The 23,918-nt window shown below is 34.8% G+C and overlaps 4 protein-coding genes across 4 annotated transcripts; 3 read left to right on the plus strand and 1 right to left on the minus strand.

The window, feature by feature from the left end:
- The first annotated feature begins 263 nt into the window (after positions 1-263).
- On the plus strand, positions 264-3,352 carry LOC133322445 (putative uncharacterized protein DDB_G0286901). The gene is made up of 4 exons (XM_061531445.1): positions 264-406; positions 919-985; positions 2,096-2,588; positions 2,754-3,352. Exons 1-4 carry the CDS (start codon positions 264-266, stop codon positions 3,350-3,352), a joined length of 1,302 nt encoding a protein of 433 aa, XP_061387429.1.
- A 463-nt stretch (positions 3,353-3,815) lies between these two features.
- On the plus strand, positions 3,816-14,115 carry LOC133322456 (mucin-2). Its single transcript, XM_061531455.1, has 6 exons — positions 3,816-6,477; positions 6,586-7,055; positions 7,829-7,948; positions 13,448-13,705; positions 13,772-13,963; positions 14,041-14,115. The coding sequence occupies exons 1-6, from the start codon at positions 3,933-3,935 to the stop codon at positions 14,113-14,115; spliced, it is 3,660 nt and encodes a 1,219-aa protein (XP_061387439.1). The 5' UTR covers positions 3,816-3,932.
- A 4,066-nt stretch (positions 14,116-18,181) lies between these two features.
- On the minus strand, positions 18,182-20,758 carry LOC133322479 (transmembrane protein 192-like). Its single transcript, XM_061531476.1, has 6 exons — positions 20,701-20,758; positions 20,489-20,607; positions 19,501-19,633; positions 19,178-19,442; positions 18,364-18,488; positions 18,182-18,294 (listed from the first exon to the last, which is right to left on the minus strand). The coding sequence occupies exons 1-6, from the start codon at positions 20,737-20,739 to the stop codon at positions 18,196-18,198; spliced, it is 780 nt and encodes a 259-aa protein (XP_061387460.1). The 5' UTR covers positions 20,740-20,758; the 3' UTR covers positions 18,182-18,195.
- Positions 20,759-22,044: 1,286 nt separating this feature from the next.
- LOC133322467 (RRP15-like protein) lies at positions 22,045-22,889 on the plus strand. The gene is made up of 2 exons (XM_061531465.1): positions 22,045-22,087; positions 22,147-22,889. Exons 1-2 carry the CDS (start codon positions 22,045-22,047, stop codon positions 22,887-22,889), a joined length of 786 nt encoding a protein of 261 aa, XP_061387449.1.
- Positions 22,890-23,918: the final 1,029 nt, after the last annotated feature.

A 23,918-nucleotide genomic window follows, 5' to 3' on the forward strand; every position in this document is an offset into this window, starting at 1 on the left:
ACAAAAAATTGGTTGGGAAAACAAAAAAACTTAAGGCAACAAACAATGAGGCCTCCTCTACTAATCATGATTGTTAATGAGTTTTTTTTCTCCCAGCCTCTTCCTCAAAAGTATTAGGGAAGAGAGTACTAAAGGTCAAGGGAGTAAAGTGCGAACTTCTTTGCAATGTGGCACCTGTAAAATTTACACTTCTTGTGGTGTGAGTTATCTTTCTCTGAAGTTTTCTTCGAAGAAAATTAAAATACGCAAATTTTCCTAACAAAATGTATAAATCACGTTCGAATTATTGTTCAAGTGGTCACATTGATAAGCGTGGCAGTAATTTGCCTCTCGCCAGAAACAAAAGACGCAAGACAAACATAAATCACAGGGGTTTTATTCAAAACTTACTGGCAATGAAACAAAGGTGATTAATTTGAAGTGGTCTTTTTTTTGGAATATCAAATGAATTTCATTAATTGCATATTAATAATCTGAGAGCAATTTCTTAAATTATTACAATAAGTCCGTTCCAGATTCTGGAAAAAATTATACATTTTTGTAGAAGATTAAAAATAGTGACCAGAAATTGCAACTACTGATTGCATGTTGTGTCTACTTTGAAGGATTGACATTTTTTATTTAATGTTATTTATTTCAAGAAAATATTTATTTATATGTTCGATATTTTTACTAATTCTTCGCTTCCGATTTTTTTCGTATTATTTTGTAATCTGAGAGCGAATATATTTGAGGCCAGAATAAGTATATTCACTTCTTCAATATATATATATATATATATATATATAAATGTCCTGGTATAATGCTTAAAAATTAAACTGGACAGTATAAGTCCAGAATTTTTAATTTTTTTTTTTGTATGTATGTTTCCCTGAAATTGTTAATAATGACTTTTTTTCTATTTTTCTCTATTTTTAGACGACGCAACAATAACAACAACTCGTATAGGAAAAACAGCTGCAGTCCAAATTGTGTGAAAGGCTTCGTAAGTATTATCGAAACTAATTTCTTATCGAAAATATCATAGTCGTCTTCATCATAGAAGAGCTGAAGGTCTTATTTCTATGAGAAGAACTAAAGGTATTTCTATATCGAAGAACTGAGGGTTTTCCTCTTTAGAGGAGCTGAAGGACTTCTTCATAGAAATGCCGATGCCTTTTCCTCTTTAAAAACTATTTTTCTTGTGGTCTTCTTCTTGAGGCCTTCATAACCCCTATAAGAGCTTCCAGTATTTAATGGAGAATTCTGGTCTCTAAAAAAATTAATACTCCGGCAGCTCCTCCTCCACTCCGCCATCTTCATCATCCTTCTCATCAAGTATCTCCGAATCGGAAACTTCTCCGAAATCCTCCTCCTCAGCAGTGAAACGTAAGCGACTCAAGCTCAAGGAGGATACTGAAAATGTGGTCGACAGTTTTGAAAACTTATCATGCCCAGCCTAAGTGAAAGCCTAATCGAACACTATATATATATGTCTTCTTTTATATATTTTGGTCTTCTGTGGGACCTTCAGATTTTCTATTAAACCTTCAGCTCTGAAATAACACCTTCAGTCTTTTCTAAGACTTTTGAGCATTCCATAAAACCTTCAGGTCCTCTATAAGACCTTCAGATCTACAGGTCTTCTGTAGGACCTTCAGATCTTCCATAAAACCTTCTGATCATCTTCTCTTTGTAGAATTCGGCAAGACCTTTTGGTTTACAATTTCAGACCTTCTAATCTTCTATCTGTCCTATAAGCCTTCATTTAGACCTTCCAGTCTACTATATGACCTTTTGGTCTTCTGTATGAATTTCTGCCGTTCTATAAGACCTGCTTGTATTTTATACGATATTTAGATCTTCCTTGTATATCTTGTATTGTATACGATATTTAGATACCTTCTGTTAACAGTTGTGAGACCCTCAGATGCAACCTTCTACCTTCTTAAAAGTTGTGAGACCCTCAGATACAACCTCCTAACTTCTTAAACCAACCTATTAATTTCTTTAACTGTCTCAGGTCTTCTGCATTCCGAACAAATAGTCAATCGATCTGTCCCACACATCCTTAGAAAACTTGAAAATAATCCCCTCTCTCTATCTCTCTCTTCAGAATTCCCGCTTTAACGACGACTACTATCCACCGCGGAACAACTACGCTTACAATAATAATAACAACGGAAATTGGAACAACAACAGCAATTGGAAAACTAATTGGAACGATAACTCGATAATACATTGGACACCCAAATCGAATTGTAACGGTAACAACAACAGCAGCAACAACAACAACGCCAACAATAAATATCGTTTTGAACGTCGTAATTCAGCAACCGCCAGGAACTTTGCCAACGATGTTGATGTGAGGAATTTTGAAATATCCAACAGAGAATTCGCAAATGATTACAACAACAGCAACAACAATAGTCGAGACTCCTGTTATAGACGTTCGAATTCTACAACACCACCTTTGAGAACCAACAAAAGTTCCGTCGATCGTACTTCGGAAAAAGAAGAAAAGAGAATTGCGGGAAAAGTCGAGAAGAAACGAATTGGAAAAGCTGATAGGCGTAGAATATTAAATGATTCGCGCGAAAAACTGAAAAGTTCCCCCAAAAAAGTCGAAAATTCTGTGAAGAGAAAAATTGTAGAAAAAAAGCAGGAATTGCAGAAAGCAACAGCCAGCCAAAAAATTGTAAATATAAAAACTGAAAATAATTTGAAGGAAAAAAGTCTTAAAAATAAATTGGAAAATTCGAAATCCCATGAAGACACAAAGGATTCGGATTTGTTAAATGAAAATTTAGATAAAAAATCGGAACATTTAGATTTACCAAAAGAAAATCAAGATACCAAATCAACAATAAATTTAAAAGAAAATCTTGATAGCAAATCGGATAGTACTCCCACTTCTTCAAAGAAGAAATCGGAGAGTGCAAAGAAACCCAAAGTTTCACCCAAGGCCTTGAAAAAAGAGGCCTCCTTGGGTATTAATAAAGTAAAACCACCTCTTAACAAGGCTGCCGTGAAAAGGTCTAACCTAAAGCAGCCTATTAAAACGAAACCACCACCTGCCAAGAAAATCTCCAAACCGAAATTAAATAAAAATTCAGAAATTGGTAAAACCACAATTGCTGTGGCCGATACCACACAAAGAGATAACTCGCCGGATTCAAGCTCAACACAAATTGCAAATTCCAAGGGTGTATGTGACAACAAAGAATCGGATTCAAAGTCGGATGAAAAGGCTGACGATTTAGAGGCCAATGAAGCGGAATCAAATTCACAAGAAATCGATAATCACATAGAAAAGGAGACCAAGGAAGGTGAAAAAGAAGCAGTGGAAAATTGTGTTTACCCAGCTTCCTAAGAGTCCCCAGAGCACTGAGCTATTGTCTGAGATTAATCACCAAGATTCGGAAGCCGCTGAGCCATTAATATATGAACATATGCCCAGTGTTTTAAATGTCACATGCTCTTCACAGGACGAAGAAGAAGATCACGTAGAAGCTGCCATCAATAAGGTTAATAATTATTTGGAACAACAACAACTACAACTTCCTCTACAAGAAATTGAACAGCCAGCCGAGGAAGAAGATCTACAATCCAAAGAACCAGCAACAGTATTAAGCATCAGTAATCATCCGAACCCAAAATCCCCAAGAGGCGAAATTCCAAGCCAAGAATTTCAATTACCCAAAATTTCTTTGATACCCCTATCCCGACTTATTGCCAGTGAGGACTCCACCTTGGCCATAGATCTTGCTACAAAGCCACAAAGCAACAACAACTCCAACAATACCGCACATAAAAATCATCACCACCATCATCCGATTATTTTCAAACCAAATTTAATCAAGCGGAAACGTAACATCTCAACATGCAGCAATACCTCCACCAGCAGCAATACCGGCTCCGCTGCTGATAATATCATCGACAAGCTGGTGACTATGAACAAGCATAATATACGCGATATAATCAATAACAGTAATACAAAATACGACGAAGCCTTAAAGGCTCAGGCCCGTAAACGGCTACGTGAAGAAATCCGAGATCAATTGCGCTCATTGTATATTGAACCGATTAAGGATCATCCGGTAAATTCGGAATTTGTACCAGACGAAATTGTCGATTCGATACACATACCAGATCTATTATTGGAAGAGATACGCAAGGCATTGGGTTACGAGGAACAGTCGTTGGGTGCCATAACAGCTCCTCTTCCGCAGCAGATTAAAAGTGAAGACTCAGCCACACCTCCACCCTTGGAATTGGAAATTATTGAAGAGAAATTGATAAATATTCAAGAGCCTCCAGCTCCTAGAAGTCCACAAGAGGAAAGTGTTAGACCACTAATTGTCGAGGAAGAACAGACAGTCACAACTCCCCCAGAGGAATTGAGTGGTGATATTCACCAAGAAGATCCAGCCACAGTTTTGACTTCACCACCCCTCAACATGGCTGATGAAGAATTTTCGATCTTACCAACCATTAAAAAGGAACCCACTGAGGTTAACAAGCCAGAGGAGTCCGAAAAACCTCCCAGCACAAAAACCAAACATTATCGAAAACACAAAGAATCTCACAAAACCAAACGCTCCCCGAAGAAGAGTCACAAAAAGAAAGAGAAACTTAATCCCGAAATTATTTGCCTTGATTCATCTTCGGATTCGTCCGGGAACAGTTCATCCTCCTCCGGCAGCTCATCGTCCTCCTCGTCTTCATCATCTTCATCATCCTCCTCCTCATCAAGTGACTCCGAATCGGACACATCCCTCAAATCATCCTCATCAGCAGTGAAACGTAAACGGCTCAAGCTCAAAGTGGATGCTGAAAATGTGGTCGACAGTTTTGAAAAACTTATCCTGCCCAGCCTAAGTGAAAGCCTCATCGAACGCTACCGCAGCAAATATTCCAATACCACACACACAAAATTGCATTTTATTTCATGTATATGTGTTAGTGAATATAACTCGGAGAAATTCTCCAAAATGGAAGTGGCCAAGATCCAAAGGAATCTAAAGTCCACCGATTGCTCGATGGCCTTGGAATTTTTAATGCGAGAAATTGTCAATGTTTTCAATAAACAAAAACAGGTGGCAAAATTAGGTGAACAAAATGGGGCGAAGAAGATGAGTGGCTCCTCCCCCACGAAAAAGGAGTCACATGAGAAACAAAAATCTGCCAACCTAACAGAAAAGGATGGAGGCCACAAAGATAATGCGGTGGAAAAATGTACTTTAACATTGTTTAGAGAAGAGCTGAAAGAGGGTGCGCAGCAGCCACGACCCATAACTACAGCTCCCTTGATGCATGGTAGCCTAAGCACCACAACCAGCAATGAGGTACCTCCCACACCACAACAACAACATCAAAGAGAAGTAACCAAAAACATGGATACTGAAGATGGATGCCACAAAACACACTCCTCCTGCTCGACCATAAAACCACCACCCCACAAAGATGACACCAGCAGCAGCGCCCAAAATCATCTCAATCGAATTAATCAGTTACAGAGAGACACTGAAAATCAATTCAATCATATCAGAACCCTGACAAATTTCAGCAACACCTCCGATTATAGCCTACTACCCCTGACCACAGATACAACCAGCAATTCTATACGTTTTAATGCCAGTATCTTTGATTATCCCTCATCTTCCTCGTCATCCGCGATCACATCAACAGCATTTGGTAGCCAACCACCTACATTTCCCGCCTTGGATTTGGAATTGCTCAGAAAACAATCACCCATTGGTGAGGCTGTGGTTAATAATCTACGAGAAATCGATGTCAAGCTAATGGAACTACACAAACGAAAAATGTATATCGAGGAAATGATACTCAAACTGCAAAAGGATAAAATGGATACGGATCTGTTGACCATAAAACTGCAAAATGAGAAATTTATTTTATTAAACACGGCGATGACAGCCAATGTTACCACCTCAGCGGCACCGGAGAAATGTAAAAAGCTGTTTGATACCACCATAAATTTGAAAAATATCAAAACCGAAACTGTGGATATTACCGATGATGAGCAGCAGCCACAACAACCACCTCAAGCTTTGGCGAAAAGCAGAAGTCAAGACCAACTGCCCCAACACTCTTCAAGGTTAACTGAAGAGCCACCCAAACTTACACATATAACAGAGGAGCAGGATATGCCCTCTACACCCAAGGAAGATATAACAACATCCACATCTTCCACCTCCTCCTCCACCTCTCACACCTCAAGGCAAAAATCCCCAGCCTCCAGACACAAAACTACCCCCGAAAAAACCAAACGTAAATCTTCCTCAGATTCCATACACATTGGGGAGACCTTTAAACGCCTCTGTCGCGAAGCGCAAAAGGCCTCAAGTGAGAATCGCGAAGTAAGCAGTAGTGGTAATAAAAATCAGGATAATACCCGACCCAATAGCCCCAACACTCCACGCGAAGAAACCACACATAGATCGAAATCGAAAAGAAATGCAGAAACAAAAAATGGGCGTTCGAAAAAACATAAAAACTCAACAATAGAAAAAAATAAAAAATCCTCAGTCAGTCCCTCCAGGACACCTGTGCAACAACCACAACAACATCATCATCATGAAGAAGAAAAAGAAGAAGCCAACGAAGAAGCACTGGAGAATGAAACCACTCCCAAGGCCACAACATCAATGTATACACTATCACCACAAACAGCAACAACAGTATCACCCAGACCAACATCGGCACTCTCCAATGCTAGTCTTGATGCACCCACAAATACACCCACGCCCACACCACCTCCTCCAGCTACTTCATCAACGGGTGATTTTTGCGATAATTTACAAAAATATAAAAATATGCCCTGTCGCCTATTGGAAAATCTCCAATCACCCATTGCTCAAATCCGGATTTATCAAAATTCCATATTGGCCTCGACGGAAGATGGTAAAATCTTTATGTTCAATGCCGCGACTTTGGAATTGGTGAATACATTTAATAAACACACCGAGGCCATAACACAAATGTATTTGTGTGAGGATAAGGGTTATTTGTTTACCACCTCACTGGATGGTTACATGAAGAAGTCGTTATTGGAGGTAAGTTTGTGAAATAAATATTAAAAAAATTATTTTATAAAATGCGAAATCTCCTGGCAGGAAAACGGATAACATTTTTTATTGTCAATATGAAAATATTTAGAATATGAAATGAAACAAACAAATCAAGGTCTACATTAGTTTTCTAATATTTGTTATTAATATTAGATCACCTCTTATCACCGTTCCGTCCGATAATTTCTTAAATTTTCTTCAATGCTCAGATTTTGTTCATTCAATTTGTAATGTAAAATGAACACCTGTTTGCTAAATACATATTAGCATACTTTTAGGCGTTTTATTAATGAATTTAATTCCCGTTGAGGATTTGTTGGGGGATTGGTATCAAAAGGACTTCTCTGCTATAAGTTTATTTTTGCAAAAAAGAAAGCAGGACCCCCAAAATGAAAACCTTTGTACGTTGGTAATTGTGGGGGTAATGATAATTAGAGTACGATTCCTAATAATATTTTCAGTAAAAAATAATTACATATTATTATAGGCTTAAACGGCATATACATTAGAACTTTTTACCGGGTTAAAAAATCATATATGCAAAGGAATTGACAATTGAAACCCACTCGGTCAACGAAATCCGGTTAAATGTAAACGTACTATTAGAGGAAAAATCTATGACAATAAAAAATAGTATTCCGAAAATGTTGCCTATTTTTAGGTGCTGGAGAATTTTTTTGTTACTTAAGCATGTAATCACTTACATTCAATTTTTAACATTTAAATTCAATTCTTAAAACCAATTTTTTCTATTTCAGAACCTCTCATCGGGTACCCAATCGGTATATTTAAAAGAACCTCTACAAACATTGGATATACAATGGGATACAGCATTTACTGGCAGTAGATGGGGAAATATTTACACAACTAACATATTGGTAAGTACAGGAACAATAACGACAGTAATAATTATGAGGATGTATATTTACACACTGTGGTGGGTGGGAAAACAAGATAGAACCATAGATAATTTGAAGGATATACATATATTCACATTCTGAGTCGATTTATGGACGTGTCTTTCAATTTATTTTGCGTTACTAGAGCAACTTTGTGGAAAAAACAGCGAAGCACACAAATATTTCTTCCACAAATATCTTTCTTTAAAATTTGGAAAGTGTCTGAAGACCCACATGATCGAGTACTCTAAATATCTCATTATTGTTGGTGGAAGATGATTCCATCTAACGGTATGTCACATGACAACGGTACATCAACAACGGCTGTTTTTGAATGCCCTTCACGGATAAAATTGTATTCATTATTTGTGGTTGAAATGGTTGACTTATATTTTGAAGCCACTACAAACAACACAACACATGGTCGTACGTCAAACCATACTGAGGACGTTTAAAGGACGTTTTAAATTAAAAACACTCAGACCTGAAATATATATAGTTGCCCTAGAGTTAACTCACACGAATTGATTCAAAGAATTTTCAAAAATACACTATAAAAAATGTATGTTTCCCAACAACATTATTATGCCCAGCACATAATGTGTTCGATTTAAAATTTATTGATGCGACGTGATTATAATTCACGGCCGAATGATATTAACTTTAACGTGTAATTTATTACGCACTTCTCTTTGTCTTCTATTTTTAATGTACTTACTTCTTTCGTTTGCTTTCAAAAGGAAAATTCTCGAAATATACAACACACCCTTTTTATCGATATTTTGTAAATTGTATTGCAAATGCAAAAACGTCTGCGAAAAAGGGCGTTGTTAGAAATCACATTTGCTGCAATGTAAGACAGAATGCTTCCTTCCCTTTGAAGAAATATTCCCAAGAAAAGGGTAGTTGCATTTTCCAAATGCCTTTCGTGCAAAGACATCATTGTTTTACTCCCTAAAACTAAATGGGGACCAAAAGCAGCCATTATTATACTACTAAGACATCATTACAAGCTACAAAATTGCATACATACATTTGTATTGTCTCAACATAATAAAATGCATGTAACTATTGCATTTGTATTAAATTTTAAGAAGAAGAAAACAACACCGCCTTCTTTTGCAGGTGGAGCTCTCGTCGTATGTCTTTGTTATCCATGCACACTGCGACTGGCACTGCATGTTTGTGCGCATAAATGCCTTCAGTATTTTGTTTAGAGGTATTTATTTTCCTCTGTATATATAAATACTAACAACAAATAATATGTTTTGCTTATGTATTATATATACATATCTAAATAAATACAATGACACATAAACCAGTTGTTTTCGGAGGGAGTTGATGTTAGAGAACAACTATCGCCATTTAAAAATTAAAACGACTGCGTAGAAAATACATTTTTTGCATCACCATTTTTATAGGGAGGGACTAGTTTTGTATTTTGAAACTATCGACTGAAGTTATTTGGAATTTAGCATTGGAACATTTAAAAATTCCGAATATATGGAGGCTATACCGATACCGTGACCCTATATTTTCCACTTTCAATAACAAACATCCTAGGAGTTGTAGCAATGTATGTGCAAAATTCCGAAGCACTATCTTAAATATTTCGAACTTTATCGTGATTTCAACAGACATACATAAATCGACATAAAATTTTGTTCTGTAGGTATTGTTTAAATTTATTTTGTTATTGTAAAAACAATAAAACAAAGTAATGAAATTGTTGTAAAGTAAACAATACTGGTCAGCAATCAGATTGGGTCTCCGGTGAATGTATTAATTTACAAGGACCTTACCAGTCAATATTATGTTTTCGATAGAATTCCCGGCCATTTTTATTCCTTTCAATGATCCAATTAGCAAAAACATAACGTTCTTGATAAAAAGAAAAAAGAACCACGATGAATTGATAAACATTAAGTTTTTTAACACCTTAAGGTACAGTCACATTACTAACTTGACCCAACAGCCTTTTTACCACGTCGACTCAAAAATTCTTTACGTTTGCTGTTAATACTTGTAAAATGTTACCCTTAAAAATGAATTTTCCGATATATATTTTTTTTATATATTTTGGTTGTTACAAAAATGTAATCTAATTTTTCAAAGAAAGAATCAAAGTATCTCTCAAAATCTATAGTTGTTGACAACAAGTATACATGAAATAAACGGATCAATCAAGGAACGTAAACGGAATCAATCAGTGGACACATGACGTATACATGCTGTCATAACGTATACGTTATATGTCCCATTGTTTGTGTAAAGAAATCTTTCCGGATTTCGATTGTCAGAAAGTTGTAAACACTGTAATAATTGATGTTATCGTTATTTTCTATAATATATTTTATTCTTACATATGTACTTCTGAATTTTACTTAACCCTTTCAGTGTCAAAAAAAAAGCATAGAGTTTAGAAAAAATAGCAATTTACTTTTTAACCCTCGGACAGTTTCGTCTGTCTTTCAGCAAAATAGTAAACTATTTTGAGCAGAAAATTTTGAAATTTGATAAGGATTTCATCAAAGAATATGTCATACTATTAATATCCACTAACTTAAAAAACTCTTTTCTCGAAAGCCTAATGATTTTGGATAGGTTTTCGGTGTTTCATTCATAGAATGTACGGTTCAATCTGTAAATTGTAACAGCCGATTTAAAACGTTTCGATTGACATAAAACGTAATTCTATACTCCCAAAAAATATACAATTCTGTCTTACTCTTTTTCAAGTTTCAGCTTTCTAGCTTTAGCTTTACATTGCTACAGGGCTAGGAAACAACCCAATTGGTTACTAGCAATTTCCATTCAAATTACTTTCGGGATTTTTTGTTATCCTGCATTTTATAACTTTTTATTTAAAATAAATAATGATTTGTTTTTTTATTATTTGCTTCAAATATAAGAAAACAATAAACTAAAATTGGTACCGCCTCCTATAAAATGTATCATTGTCAAGAAAAACTTTCTCATTGGAGCAACTCAATGTGTATTGCAACAACAAATTGCACATAACACAGTTGACAATGTTGTTATTATTGTGTATTATTATATAGAGAGTGGGAGTAAACAGTTTGCAAAACTAAATATGGTTTCTGTTTACTACACCCTATCTTTTCCCACACATAACTGCTACAAATAACAACAACAATGTAATAGAATGCCAGCACCTTGTAAGAGGGCAATTATTTTTGCCTGCACTGCAACACAAATATAAACAACAAAGAAACACACACACTAATACAGTCTCCCCACACAATACTCCCGTTGTGCAATGCACAACAACTGTTTTTCTCTATGCCATTCACAACTACTCTCCTTCCGTTATTAAATATGCTCTCTTTTATTGTTGGTGAACAACGGATGTTAGGTCCTCTACTCAAGCAAGACCTCATTAGGCTCTTTTCTATCTCTCTTGCTTTCTCCCTATCTAATCAACGTTATTTTTTCCTCTCCGACAAAAATGCATTGTTTTTGGATTATAATGGCAGTGCGCATGCCATAATGCATGCATTTGTTTACCATTATTGCACTTGTAGTTGTGGTATGTTGCTCTCTAATTTCCATGCATCACAACCCATTTTCTATAGTTTCTTTATATGGTTTGAATTGTTAATGGTTTTTATAGGGGAAATCCACTAAAAAGGAGGATGGTAGTTATATTAAGGACTTGCTATTTTATACTCCCTTACATGTTTTTGTGTTTTTATATAAATACACAGTTTATATGTTTATTTTAATAGTGGAAATAAATAGAAATGTCCCCTTGGATTTTCTTATTGTATTTTAACATTCTTTCTTTCACTTCATGCTGGTTGGTTGCTGAATTCTCTGTCGTCAATTGATATTTTACTGGGGGCGTGTATTCTAACCTAACAAACGTCTTTCTTATTGGTCGTTAAAAATGTACATCTGTATGTGTGACAACAACAAAATAACTAACATTTTTTGTTGTTGTTTGTATTTATATATGTATGTAATATTTATTTACCAGTTAAATTTTTTTTCCTGTAGAGCAGAATTATAATAGGGAGGAGTGTTTTTTTCTGAAAAAATAATATCAAATATTTGAAAGGATAATGTCGAAGTGTCAGAAGAATTAAAAATGGAAGGAAATAGGTTTATAGTTGGATGGATTTTTTTTCCTTTTTGAATGAGTTAATGGAAATTTTTTAGACGCGCTAGATGTAGTATTGTTAACGATCTGAAGGAGGCATTTTAAGGCACTTTATTGAAGGGCTGAGGAGTTTATTTGTGCTTGATTTGTAAACAAGCGGAAGAGAGTAATTATAGAAGAGTATATGGGAGTCGTTATAAACGTGCTGAGGGGAGTATTTTTAGATGAGTTGAAGGGAATTTTTATAGACGATCTGAAGGGAGTCTTTTTAGACGAGCGGAAGGGAGCCTTTCTAGACGATGGGATGGGAGTCTAGACGATCGGAAGGGAGTTTTTTACACGATTGGAAGGGAGTCTATAAAGAAAGGGTTTCTTTATCGATGAGTTGAAGGGAGAATTTATTAGAAAGTTGAAAGGCTTATTTCTAATCGAGCTGAATGGAGTATTTATAGACGACAGAAAGGGAGTCTTTATACATAAAGAGCGAAAGGGGGAGTTGAAGGTAGTCTTTATAAGCAAGCTGAAGGGAAGGGAGTTTTTTAGGCGATCGGAAAGGTGTCTTTTTAGACGATTGGAAGGGAGTTTTTTTAGGCGATCGGAAGGGAGTATTTTTAGACAATCGGAAGAGAGTCTTTGTAGACGATGGGATAGGAGTCTAGACGATCGGAAGGGAGTTTTTTACACGATTGGAAGGGAGTCTATAAAGAAAGGGTTTCTTTATCGATGAGTTGAAGGGAGAATTTATTAGAAAGTTGAAAGGCTTATTTCTAATCGAGCTGAATGGAGTATTTATAGACGACAGAAAGGGAGTCTTTATACATAAAGAGCGAAAGGGGGAGTTGAAGGTAGTCTTTATAAGCAAGCTGAAGGGAAGGGAGTTTTTTAGGCGATCGGAAAGGTGTCTTTTTAGACGATTGGAAGGGAGTTTTTTTAGGCGATCGGAAGGGAGTATTTTTAGACAATCGGAAGAGAGTCTTTGTAGACGATCGGAGGGGAGTTTTTTACACGATTGGAAGGGAGTCTTTATGGACGATCGAAAAGGAGTCTTTATAGGCAATCGAAATGAAGTCTTTATGGACGATTGAAAGACAGTATTTATGGACTTTTAAAAGAGAATTGTGAGCGGGAGCGTGTCATTAAGTGATTTTTATGACTTTCAGGGAAGCATTATTCACATCTGAGAAGATTTTTTTGCAAATCGAGGGCTATTATTGGCCTATAAGAATAGATTTTTTTCGATAATCCAAAAAGTTTTTCTAGATGTACTTCAAATTATGGGAATATGTTTAACATTTATTTATTTTACTTATTACGTCAATTCCTTAATATTTTTCCTTATGTTTTTCTAATTTCAGGCCAATGTACGATCTGCAGCATTGCTATGCTCCACAGAATCGTCAATACTTACAATTAAGGCAGCCAAGGAAGGAGCACGCAAGGTATTGATTGTCAGCTCTAAAGGTAATCTAATACATGTGCGTGATGCTTCCTCCGGATTATTGCTGCGAACATTTGATGTACCCGATTGCATAAATATATATAGTATATTGTTGAATGATGGCCTGCTCTATTGTGGTACACAGAAAAAAGAAATAAGGAAATATGATTTTGTGGTGAGTTTTTAAAAATTAAAGAAATTTAATCAAATATACTTTACAATAAATGTTTTTTCATTTTAGACCGGTGCTCCCGTGGGCTCCATTACCTGTGGCAATGGTGCCGTAAGCATGCTAATGTTTAGAAATAAATACATGTTTGTGGGCTGTTATGATGGTTTTATTTATGTCATTGACAAGGAGACTGGACGTCAAATAACTCGCCTGACTGGATCAGGCAAAATGATATTGACATTGGAAATTGTAGGGGATAAGGTAATAATGAATGATGGCTCTTTAAGGTACCAAAAAAAATATATGTATTTTAATGGTGTATTTTTTCTATATTGCAGGTCATAACATCCGCCAAAGATGCTAGCATGAAAATTATAAATATACCAACATTTTGTTTAACAGATTCACTTTAAATGCAAAATTCATATGAAACTGAATCTCACAAAGTCATGGGCAAAAAAACTACAAACACAAACACTAACCCACAGCAAATAATCATTGGAGATTATTAACAAAAGAAATTGTTTATATAGTTATGTTTATATATAATCTTTCTATATATAATCATTAAAATGTATACATTTTATTTTCAATACAATTATAATAATTATATATAGATTTTCATTCAGTTAATATGTTTGTCATCTTAAATACTATTTAGAATTTTAATTTACATTATTATTACAATTTGCCAGCGAAAGTAAATAATATACAATTGTGTTCTTTTATGAAATATACAATAGTAGTAGATATCGTTTATTTGGTATATCCTATATACCAAAATATATTATTTTTTATTTAATTCTTTTTTATTTGCTAAATGTAAATGTTTATTTTTTTTAATGGTAGGTTTTCTTTGTTACTATACTCAATTGTGAAGGAGAAACATAATGAGAGAAATAATAATGATAATGATGATAATACTATTTTTTGTAATTTTGAGTAATTTTAAATAAAATAAATAAGTAAACAGAAAAAATCTTGCGGCTATTGTGTCCTGGATTTTTCAAAGTTTTTTATCAATGGCCCAAGTGACTAACTTGTGTATTTAATTGTATATGATGTAGTTTCTGATTTAACTTTTGATAGTGATCCTTAAGGTAAGCTATTAAATCAGCCTGAAACAAAGTCAAATATATAATAAAAGGTTATAAATAGAGGAAAGGTTTAGTTGTTATTGTTGTTTTTTTTTAATTATCTGTTTTTCTAAAACCTCAACCACATTACCACCTGGCTGCATAAGACCCAAAAGAACCCGAAGGCGTATTTGTAACCATCATTTGTAATTTTATAGACAATCGGACAGTAGCCTTTATAGACGAACGGAAAGGAGGAGGCTGTCTTTATAGATGAGCTTAGGTAGTCTTTATGGACGAACAGAAGGCAGTCCTTATAGATGAGCTGAAGGCAAAGGCGAGCTAAAGACATTCTTTATGGACGAGCTGATAGGAGTCTATTTAGGCGATCGGAAGGGAGTCTTTATAGGTGAGCTGAAGTGAGCCTTATAAACCATAAGAACAACGTTTTTAAAGACAATCTGAAGGGAGTCTTTATAAACGAGCCGAAGAGAGTCTCTATAGACGATGGGAAGGGTGTATTTAAAGGTAGTCTTTATAGACAATCGGAAAGTAGTCTTTATAGACGAGCTGAATGGAGTCTTTATAGTTTATATACATATATGTATGTATCCTCAGCTTATGGTTTGTGGAGGTCTACGGAAAAACACACAGGTTTTATTATTCGTTGTATAAAAGGTATGTATAGAGTTACTAAAAGGAATGGATCGAGAAGTCACATATTTCAACATTGTACAGGCTTGGTTAAAATATAACACAACAAGTAAAAAAGTGTCAGTCGGTGTTGTCGACAGACATCTACACTCACCCTACGGTTTGAGGAGGGGGTTTTCGGAGGTGTTATTATTCGTTTTATATAAGGTAATACGTTCTTATCAAAGAGGTTTCGGATTCAAATTAGCTTCAAATAAAATTTACAAATTTATATAATATAGACCCTTTATGGGGGAGGGGCCAGAGAAGAGGGCAGACGGGTCCCAACTTCGGACTTTATCTAGGCTTGGTAAAGATAGTAGGTTGTGCAAAGTTTAATTCAAATCGGACATTTCATTCGCCTAATATTGGATTTATAGATATTCAAAAATGTTGACCATTTGTGTGGAAGGTACCAGAAGGAGAGGACCAGTGGGTCCCATCTTTAAACTTGATCTAGGCTTGGTAAATATAAAAGGTTGTGCAAAGTTTGGTTCAAATCGGACATTCCATTCGCCTGATATTGGATTTAAAAATATTGAAAATTTTGATCCCCTGTGGGGGGAGTACCAAAAGGAGAGGACCAATGGGTCCCATCTTCAAACATGATCTAGGCTTGGTAAAGATAATAGGTTGTGCAAAGTTTGGTCCAAATCGGACTTTCCATTCGCCTGATATTGGATTTAAAAATATTGGAAATGTTGACCCATTGTGGGGGAGGTACCAAAAGGAGTGGACCAATGGGTCCCATCTTCAAACTTGTTCTAGGCTTAGTAAATATAACAGGTTGTGCAAAGTTTGGTTTAGATCCCTAGTCCCTTAATTTTTTGCATAATTTTGACTATTTTGTGGGGGGAGGTACCAGAATGAGTGAACCGATATTCCACTATTTGAACTTGAACTAAGTTTGGAAAAAATATTTAGATGTGCAAAATTTGGATGAAATCAGTTACTTCCTTCGAGAGTCAACTCCAAATTGTCTGATACGGATTGTGTCCAAATAAACATAAAACCAATATTTCAATGAGACGCATTATCTCCGTATATACCCACCCTCATTAGCCATAAGGCTGAGGGTACAAAAATCGGTCCTATAAAAATTTAAATAATATGTTGTTCTTCATATTAGCTAGTTTGTAAAAACAATCACCTATCAATTTTGATTTAAAAATCCGACTACAAACAGTCGATGTTTAGCCTAAAAGTATGCTATAATTTTCTTTACAAACACTATCATCATGCAGCGCAGTCATGAAAGCGAAAACTTGCCGTTTTTACAAAATGCATTTTTGTGTGATTTTTCATTTTCAGGTAATAGGCGCCCAGCATCGAACTGTAGGCATATTTCGCATCATCGTTGAATTCAAATGCAAATAACTCAGCGACTACTTAACCGATTTTCATAAAAGTTACACCAATGGTTCGAGGGAATTCTAAAGTTTTATTCCATATTGACAGTACATAGATAAATTTATGTTATATAAGAGAAAATTAGCATTATATGCAACTTCTAAGATATCTTAAATATCGACTATTTTTTAATAAATTTAAATCAAGTAGACACCACCTTTGTTCGATTTACCCGAATTTGTGCATAGCACATTGAATTGAGTATGGAATGACGTAATATCTATACCAACCCTGTATATTTTTGGAAGATAGGACTTATCGATGGACTACTTCTAATATCTCTCCCACAAAGAGTCAATAAAATGAAAACTTGGAAATCTGATATGGAACGAATAGAATGTCCAATTGCATCGAAATTTGGCACGCATCGTAATATGTTTGCCTTAAATGTTCGAAGGTGGAATCCGTCGGCTAGTAAAAACATTTAAAATAAAAATATGTCTTTATTATTAAATTATAGTCCGGGGCTCCCGTGTCTGTGGCAATCGTGCCGTCAACATATCAATGTTTGTATATAAATACATGTTTGTGGGCTGTTATGATGGTTTTATTTAAGTCATTGACAAGGAGACTGGATGTCAAATAACACGCCTGACTGGATCGGGCATAATGATATTGGCATTGGAAATTGTTTGGGGATAAGGTAATAAAGAATTATTTTTAAGGGGACTAAATGTAGAATTTAATTATGTAATTTTTTCTTCCTTACAGGTCATAACATCCGCCAAAGATGCTAGCTGAAAAATAATAAATATACCCACATTTTATTTAACAAATTCACTTTAAAAGGAAATAAATGGGAAACTGAGTCTCATAAAGTCATGGCCAAAAATACCAAAAACATATGGAGTAAAAGAAGCAGAACCAGTAATCCAATAAATAATCATCAAGATTATTAAGAAAACAGATTGTTTATATAATAATATGTTTAATTTTCTTTAAATAATTATATATATTTTCTTTCAGTTAATAAGTTTGTCATCTTATATACTATTTAGAATTTTAATTTACATTATTATTACAATTTGCCAGAGAAAGTTAATAATATACAATCGTATTCTTTTGATGAAAAATACAGTAATATTACATACATTTCGTTTGATATATTCTATATACCATATATATATATATATATATATAATTTTTTATTTTCTAAATGAAAATGGTTTTTCTCTGTTACTAAACTGAAGGAGAAACATAATGAGAAAAATAATAAAAATATTTTTGTAATTTTGATTAATTTTAAATAAAATAATAAACTGAAAAAAAAACTTGTTGCCATTGTTTCCTGGATATTTCAAAGTTTTTTTGTTCTCAATGGCCCAAAGGACTAACTCGTGTATTTAATTGCATATGATGCAGTTTCTGATTCAACGTTTGATTGTGATCCTTAAGGTAAGCTATTAAGTCAGCCTGGAACAAAAAAAAATGAAATGCACGTAAATAAATAAATTAAAAGGTTGATTATTTATTTCAAATTACCTGTTTCTCTAAAAGTTCAGCCACATTACCACCTGGCTGCATAAGACCCAAAGAACCAGAAGATGTATTTGTACCCATCAAGGCATCTGGGGCATTTGCGTTTTTATTAAATTTGAAAACTTTAGCTGAAAAAATAAGAAAAGAAAAATTAAAAAAATAATCAAATAAAATGAGCGTAATATTGTCTTTTTTGGGGGAGCTGAAGGAAATTTTATAGACGTGCTGCATGCCATTTGTATAGACAAACTAATGGTTGTCTTAAAGGACTAGCTGAAAGGATTTAATATGAATTAAGTGACGGACGAATAGTCGAACGAAAAAGAGTCTCTGTAGACGACCAGAATGGAGTCTCTATAGACTAGCTGAAGGAGCCTAAATAGACGAGCTTAAGGGAGTCTTTATAGACGAGCTGAAGGGAGTCTTTATAGACGAGCTGAAGGGAGTCTTTATAGACGAGCTGAAGGGAGTCTTTATAGACGAGCTGAAGGGAGTCTTTATAAACGAGCTTAAGGGAGTCTTTATAGACGAGCTGAAGGGAGTCTTTATAGACGAGCTGAAGGGAGTCTTTATAGACGAGCTGAAGGGAGTCTTTATAGACGAGCTGAAGGGAGTCTTTATAGACGAGCTGAAGGGAGTCTTTATAGACGAGCTGAAGGGAGTCTTTATAGGCGAGCTGAACAAACTATTTATACGATCAGAACACAAGATTCCTTAAGACAATCAATCATTTTTTGGCAGCAGAGCTACATGTATTCTTTTTTCGACCTCTTTCAACCCCCTACAAAAAAATATATATAATTAAAAAAAAACTTACCAATATAACAACCATGTGTTGCCATCAAAATAATTGTTTCGGCCACTTGCAATGCCACCATACACGATATCGGTGTAAACCATGAATTCCACATAACGCTTCCTTCCAAATGATGCAGTAACGCTTGAGTCAATAACAATATAGTATTCCAGGCAGAGACAACATTCAATGCAACACCATTATGCATTGTAATGGTACGATGGAAATCATGATAACCGTTCATTCTTAAATCATTATGACGTTTGCGTATAAGATGATCAAAGAGCTGATAGAAAAAAATTAAACCTACTTTTTTTGTACAAACAAAATATCAATGAACTTACAAATGTTATCAACCAAAATGTGACTCTCAAGCATGTCATTATAAAATAGGCTTTATCATGCAGCTCCTCTGGCCATGAAACGGACAAGGCAATGCCGACAAATGAAATGGTAACGGACAAACTCAAATGAATGCTGTAAGAGATAATAATGGTTATAATTAATTAATTCAGATGTTCATTTCTTTTTCGAGGATGCAAACATTTTGGGGTAGGTCAGGAAGTTGTCTATATATGAATATTTACAAAGTGTGTTGCTATTCTACAAATCCCGCCTTTCATACATTGTACGATTAAGAGCCTTATTTTATCAATTGTAAGTAGCCTACATTAACTGGCTACATTAACAAGATGATTTTCGCATGAAATTCGTTAACATTTTCATGCATTCCAAGCAAAGATACTATGTTACTGATGATCGATCGCTTTGAATTATTGTGTTGACAGAACATTATAAGCCCTGGACCCATGCCTTCCTTTCTCCACAATAGGGTTTTTTGGAGTGTCCAAATCCAAAACTTTACGTTACGCTTTACGTTACATTCGAGATATACATAATGATGGGGGTGTAGACCTATCATCCTTATTATAAAAAAGTTAGGAATTGTCAAATGTTATTTCCCTCTTCCAAAAAGAATGGAATTATAATGTTATAATAGTTTTAAATATTTCTCGGTCACTCTCATTTACAATATCCATACACCACAGTTGAGTAGGGTATACATTTTGTGACTTTCTAACATGTCCATGGTCTACAGCATAGCATGTTTGTTCCAATTGTATTTCGAATTTCCAGCAACTCTTCTTTAACACGCACACAAACTTATATACATATTTCACAATTTAAAGAGGAATAAACCCATCACATCCTAAATCCCCGCTGTCATGATTACCAATTATTTTATCATATCGTACTCAGTTTCTATATCTTAAATGTCCGCAAAATATATATGGAAAATAAATATAACAACTTTATTATGATCGCTCTCACCTAAATACCGGTATTGTTGGTAATTTTTTGAAAAATCCATCGCCGGACGAGGCTAAAATTGGTTCAACATCAGCCATAATTCTCGAATCACCAAAATTCTCATCCATATATTGAGCACCCTAAATATATAAATACGCAAATCACATGAAATCATCCACAACAAATACTGCTGACCGGTTCTTTACAAATCGATGAAATGGAACAAAACTTACTGATGCACTTCCAGCCCGATTCGGCAACAAACTGGCCATTTAATCAGCAATGAAAACGCCGATAACTACTGCAAAGGCAAATGCACATTTGTTATTCCCTTTGTTTGTGTTTTTATTTCGTATTTCGTCGAGTATCTTTATCAATACTATTTTGAATTGTATAATTGCATAGAGGGAGATGACTCACAACAACAATTCCAAATGCTTTTTCCTTTCCTTTTCTTTTATTATATTTACATATATATTTATGCGAAATAAGTATTCGTATGAGTTTTTGTTGTAATCTAATTTTTTTTGTTGTTTTTTTTTTTAAATGTTTGTCAAATAACTACTATCGAAGGCAATCAAAACAATGGGGGCGTTTATCGATAGTAGGGTTTTAAAGGACGAGTATCGACTGTTTGTACGGCGCCAGAAATGATGTTTAACACTGAAATTCCTTTATAAATTGACATTTCATACAATGCCAAACACTTTATCATGATACAATTATACAAGGTAACTTCAAAAATACACAAATACAATTCAACAATAACCACATAGAAAATTGTTGTTGTATGTAACGCTAGTGTCAGCTTGATATGTCAAAAACGTAAACAAAAAATACGAAATATCAAAACATTTGTTTTATTTTGAATTTTCCGAATAACACTGAAAAACATGAATGAAAATCTTGCAAAATTACAATTCTATCGCTTTCAAATCTTTTCTCTAATTGAGTCATTGCCATATGTAGATGTAACTCATACAAAAACGCTAAAAATAGCGTTGAGAATTGCAATTTTTCATTGCAAAAGGATTTGCTGGATCAAATCTTCCCATTAGGAAATTGAAGTAAGTCTTTGATTTGAAAATGTATCAGAGTTAAACTTCATTTTTGACTCCGTACTCCTATATTATTTTACAATAAAAGAAGCCAATTTAACACGCATGTTAAGCCTTTTATATTTTTTTTTATAATTTGACATTTTATACGAAGCCAACATAACAGGCAAGGCTTGAATCCTCGTATGTGTTTTCCCCTTAATTGTCAGGAATCGATAGAAAGCTCTCATTTAAAAGTTATAGTGTGTATTCGTCTTTATGACTGCGCTATTCAAGCAAAAATATTGTGAATAAATGTATAAAAGGAAGGTATCTTACACGAAAATTCAAACTAAATACCTTTGTTCGATAATGTATATCCAACTTAATGCTTACACAATTGCTAGCCATACTGAACTAAGAATCCCTAATGTCCATATGGATATTGTAATAGATTATTTACAAGGTATGACATTCGGCGCATACACGTGAATTTTATTTGTAAACATTGGTGGCCAGCAAACGAACAGAAAAGTAAAAATGGCTTTACTCGGATTAAAAAGGAAACAACCCAAGAAACAAGGTAATGCCAATATAAACTAATATCCCATAATAGCATTACCGATTCATTTTCTACTCCAGTTTCAGATTCCGATGAAGCTAGCCACAATGAAAATGCCACCTCGGATGAGGCATCTTCAGATGAGGAGGCTCCACAGGCAGGCAACAGCGGTTGGGCTGATTCCATTGCAAAAGTTCTAAGCACATCGAAACCAAAAACTAAAAAGACTCTAGTCCTGTCCAGAGCTAAAAAAATCAAACCAGACGATAAGAAAAAAGCCGAGGAAGATTACGGTTTTGAAATTGATGGTGAAATTAAGAAAGAAGAAATCAAAAAAGAAGTAAAAGAAGAACCTGAAGATGTTAAACCACCGAGAAATCTAAAACTAGAACTGCGTGTCAAACCATCATGGAAGGATATAGAGCGTGAGCGTGCCCTGCGTAAAGTTGCCACCAAGGGTGTAGTTCAACTATTCAATGCCGTGCGTATTCAACAAAAAGATTTGCAACATCAGTTGGAGGAAGCCGGTCCTTTGGACAGTCGGAGAGAAGCTGTTTTGAAAAATATCGATAAACGTAAATTTTTAGATGTCCTCATGGGCGGCAAACGTGCCAAATCAGAAGCTGTCGATAATGCGGTCAAGAATGAAAATGACGACAGTAGCGATGAAGAATATGATAATAAGAAAAAGAAATCCGAATGGAGTGTACTGCAGGATGATTTTATGACAAACAAGAAAAATAAACACTGGGACGAAGAAGATGAGGACGACGATAATGCCGATGGCAACAATTCAATTGAAAGTGATGGGGATGATGATTAATCTTAAGAATTACTATTTTATTGTAAGATTTTTGTAGTTAATATTATTTACAAATAAATATAGTATGTACCTATACAAAAATAGTTTTGTACCACAACTGAAACTATTATGATTGGTCTCTTTTTGGTGATTTTAGGAATTGCATATTCAGTAAGCGGGCAACTCCAAGCATAATTGCGCCTGTAAGGAAGAGACAAAGGTAGCTAGTACTTTCGATTGGATTTGGATCAGTTGTGTTGTTGTTACTTACCAACTGATATAACTTTCATAACATTTCTCTCTAAAGGTTTACGTCGCCCAGCTTGATGATATATATACGCCCCCATACCCATTACACCAAATCCGCTGATTAACCGGCAGGGTAAACAATCTTCTGTCGGTGTGGTGGACGACATGGTTGTTGTAAACGGTGTAGACTGGACGCAAATGAGATCGAAAAAAAAAAACATATGGAACAACCTATCCATGACATGCATGCATGTTTCACTCAGCAAGAAACAATTGTTGTGTTCCCGTACATAGTAAATATACAAATTCATAAAAGAGCTGTGTCTGATTAAAAGAGACGTGTATTAAAGAACAACAGTCAAAAAATAGCGAATATTTAACTGTGGTCAACACTTAAAATTAACTGCCTACTGAAAAATAATTTGTCAACATAGAACTGTCACCTTTTCTTTCTCAATTCGTTCCCCTTTACTGAACTTTGGAGTGAGCAGACAACATCCAGTAACATTTAGAAACAATCATCAAATATATAATAAACTGACATAACTTCAAAATGCAACATGAAAACATTTACTGAGTTAATATAATAAATAAAATCTACTCTTACAATAAAATGAATGCAATATATAGGGTAAACGAACACACCTATTGTTATTAATTTTTTTTTCGCATCACTTATTGTAATTCAATCTGACATAAAAAAATATTGCATCAGGAACCAAACAGTTAAACAAAACTGATTGTGTGTACACCGCTTTACTGTTCACGGCGACTAACCGTTTTCTATTTTGTTATCTACCC

This window comes from Musca vetustissima, unplaced genomic scaffold, assembly GCF_032173495.1.
Source record: "Musca vetustissima isolate MV318-11 ecotype Yass unplaced genomic scaffold, APGP_CSIRO_Mvet_v1 utg13668, whole genome shotgun sequence".
NCBI classification, from domain to species: Eukaryota; Metazoa; Arthropoda; class Insecta; order Diptera; family Muscidae; genus Musca; species Musca vetustissima.

What these genes read in the sequence shown, in the direction of transcription:
- LOC133322456 (XM_061531455.1), top strand. Translation starts at nt 3,933, where the DNA reads ATGAACAAGCATAATATACGCGATATAATCAATAACAGTAATACAAAA. An exon ending in TGCAGAAACAAAAAATGGGC is followed by an intron (nt 6,478 to 6,585) that starts GTTCGAAAAAAC and finishes ATCATGAAGAAG; the next exon opens with AAAAAGAAGAAGCCAACGAA. An exon ending in TGAAGAAGTCGTTATTGGAG is followed by an intron (nt 7,056 to 7,828) that starts GTAAGTTTGTGA and finishes TTTCTATTTCAG; the next exon opens with AACCTCTCATCGGGTACCCA.
- LOC133322467 (XM_061531465.1), top strand. Translation starts at nt 22,045, where the DNA reads ATGGCTTTACTCGGATTAAAAAGGAAACAACCCAAGAAACAAG. An exon ending in GAAACAACCCAAGAAACAAG is followed by an intron (nt 22,088 to 22,146) that starts GTAATGCCAATA and finishes TTTCTACTCCAG; the next exon opens with TTTCAGATTCCGATGAAGCT.
- LOC133322445 (XM_061531445.1), top strand. Translation starts at nt 264, where the DNA reads ATGTATAAATCACGTTCGAATTATTGTTCAAGTGGTCACATTGATAAG. An exon ending in TTACTGGCAATGAAACAAAG is followed by an intron (nt 407 to 918) that starts GTGATTAATTTG and finishes CTCTATTTTTAG; the next exon opens with ACGACGCAACAATAACAACA. An exon ending in TTCGCGCGAAAAACTGAAAA is followed by an intron (nt 2,589 to 2,753) that starts GTTCCCCCAAAA and finishes AATCCCATGAAG; the next exon opens with ACACAAAGGATTCGGATTTG.
- LOC133322479 (XM_061531476.1), bottom strand. Translation starts at nt 20,739, where the DNA reads ATGGCCAGTTTGTTGCCGAATCGGGCTGGAAGTGCATCA. An exon ending in ATCGGGCTGGAAGTGCATCA is followed by an intron (nt 20,608 to 20,700) that starts GTAAGTTTTGTT and finishes TTATATATTTAG; the next exon opens with GGTGCTCAATATATGGATGA. An exon ending in CATTTTGGTTGATAACATTT is followed by an intron (nt 19,443 to 19,500) that starts GTAAGTTCATTG and finishes TTTTTCTATCAG; the next exon opens with CTCTTTGATCATCTTATACG.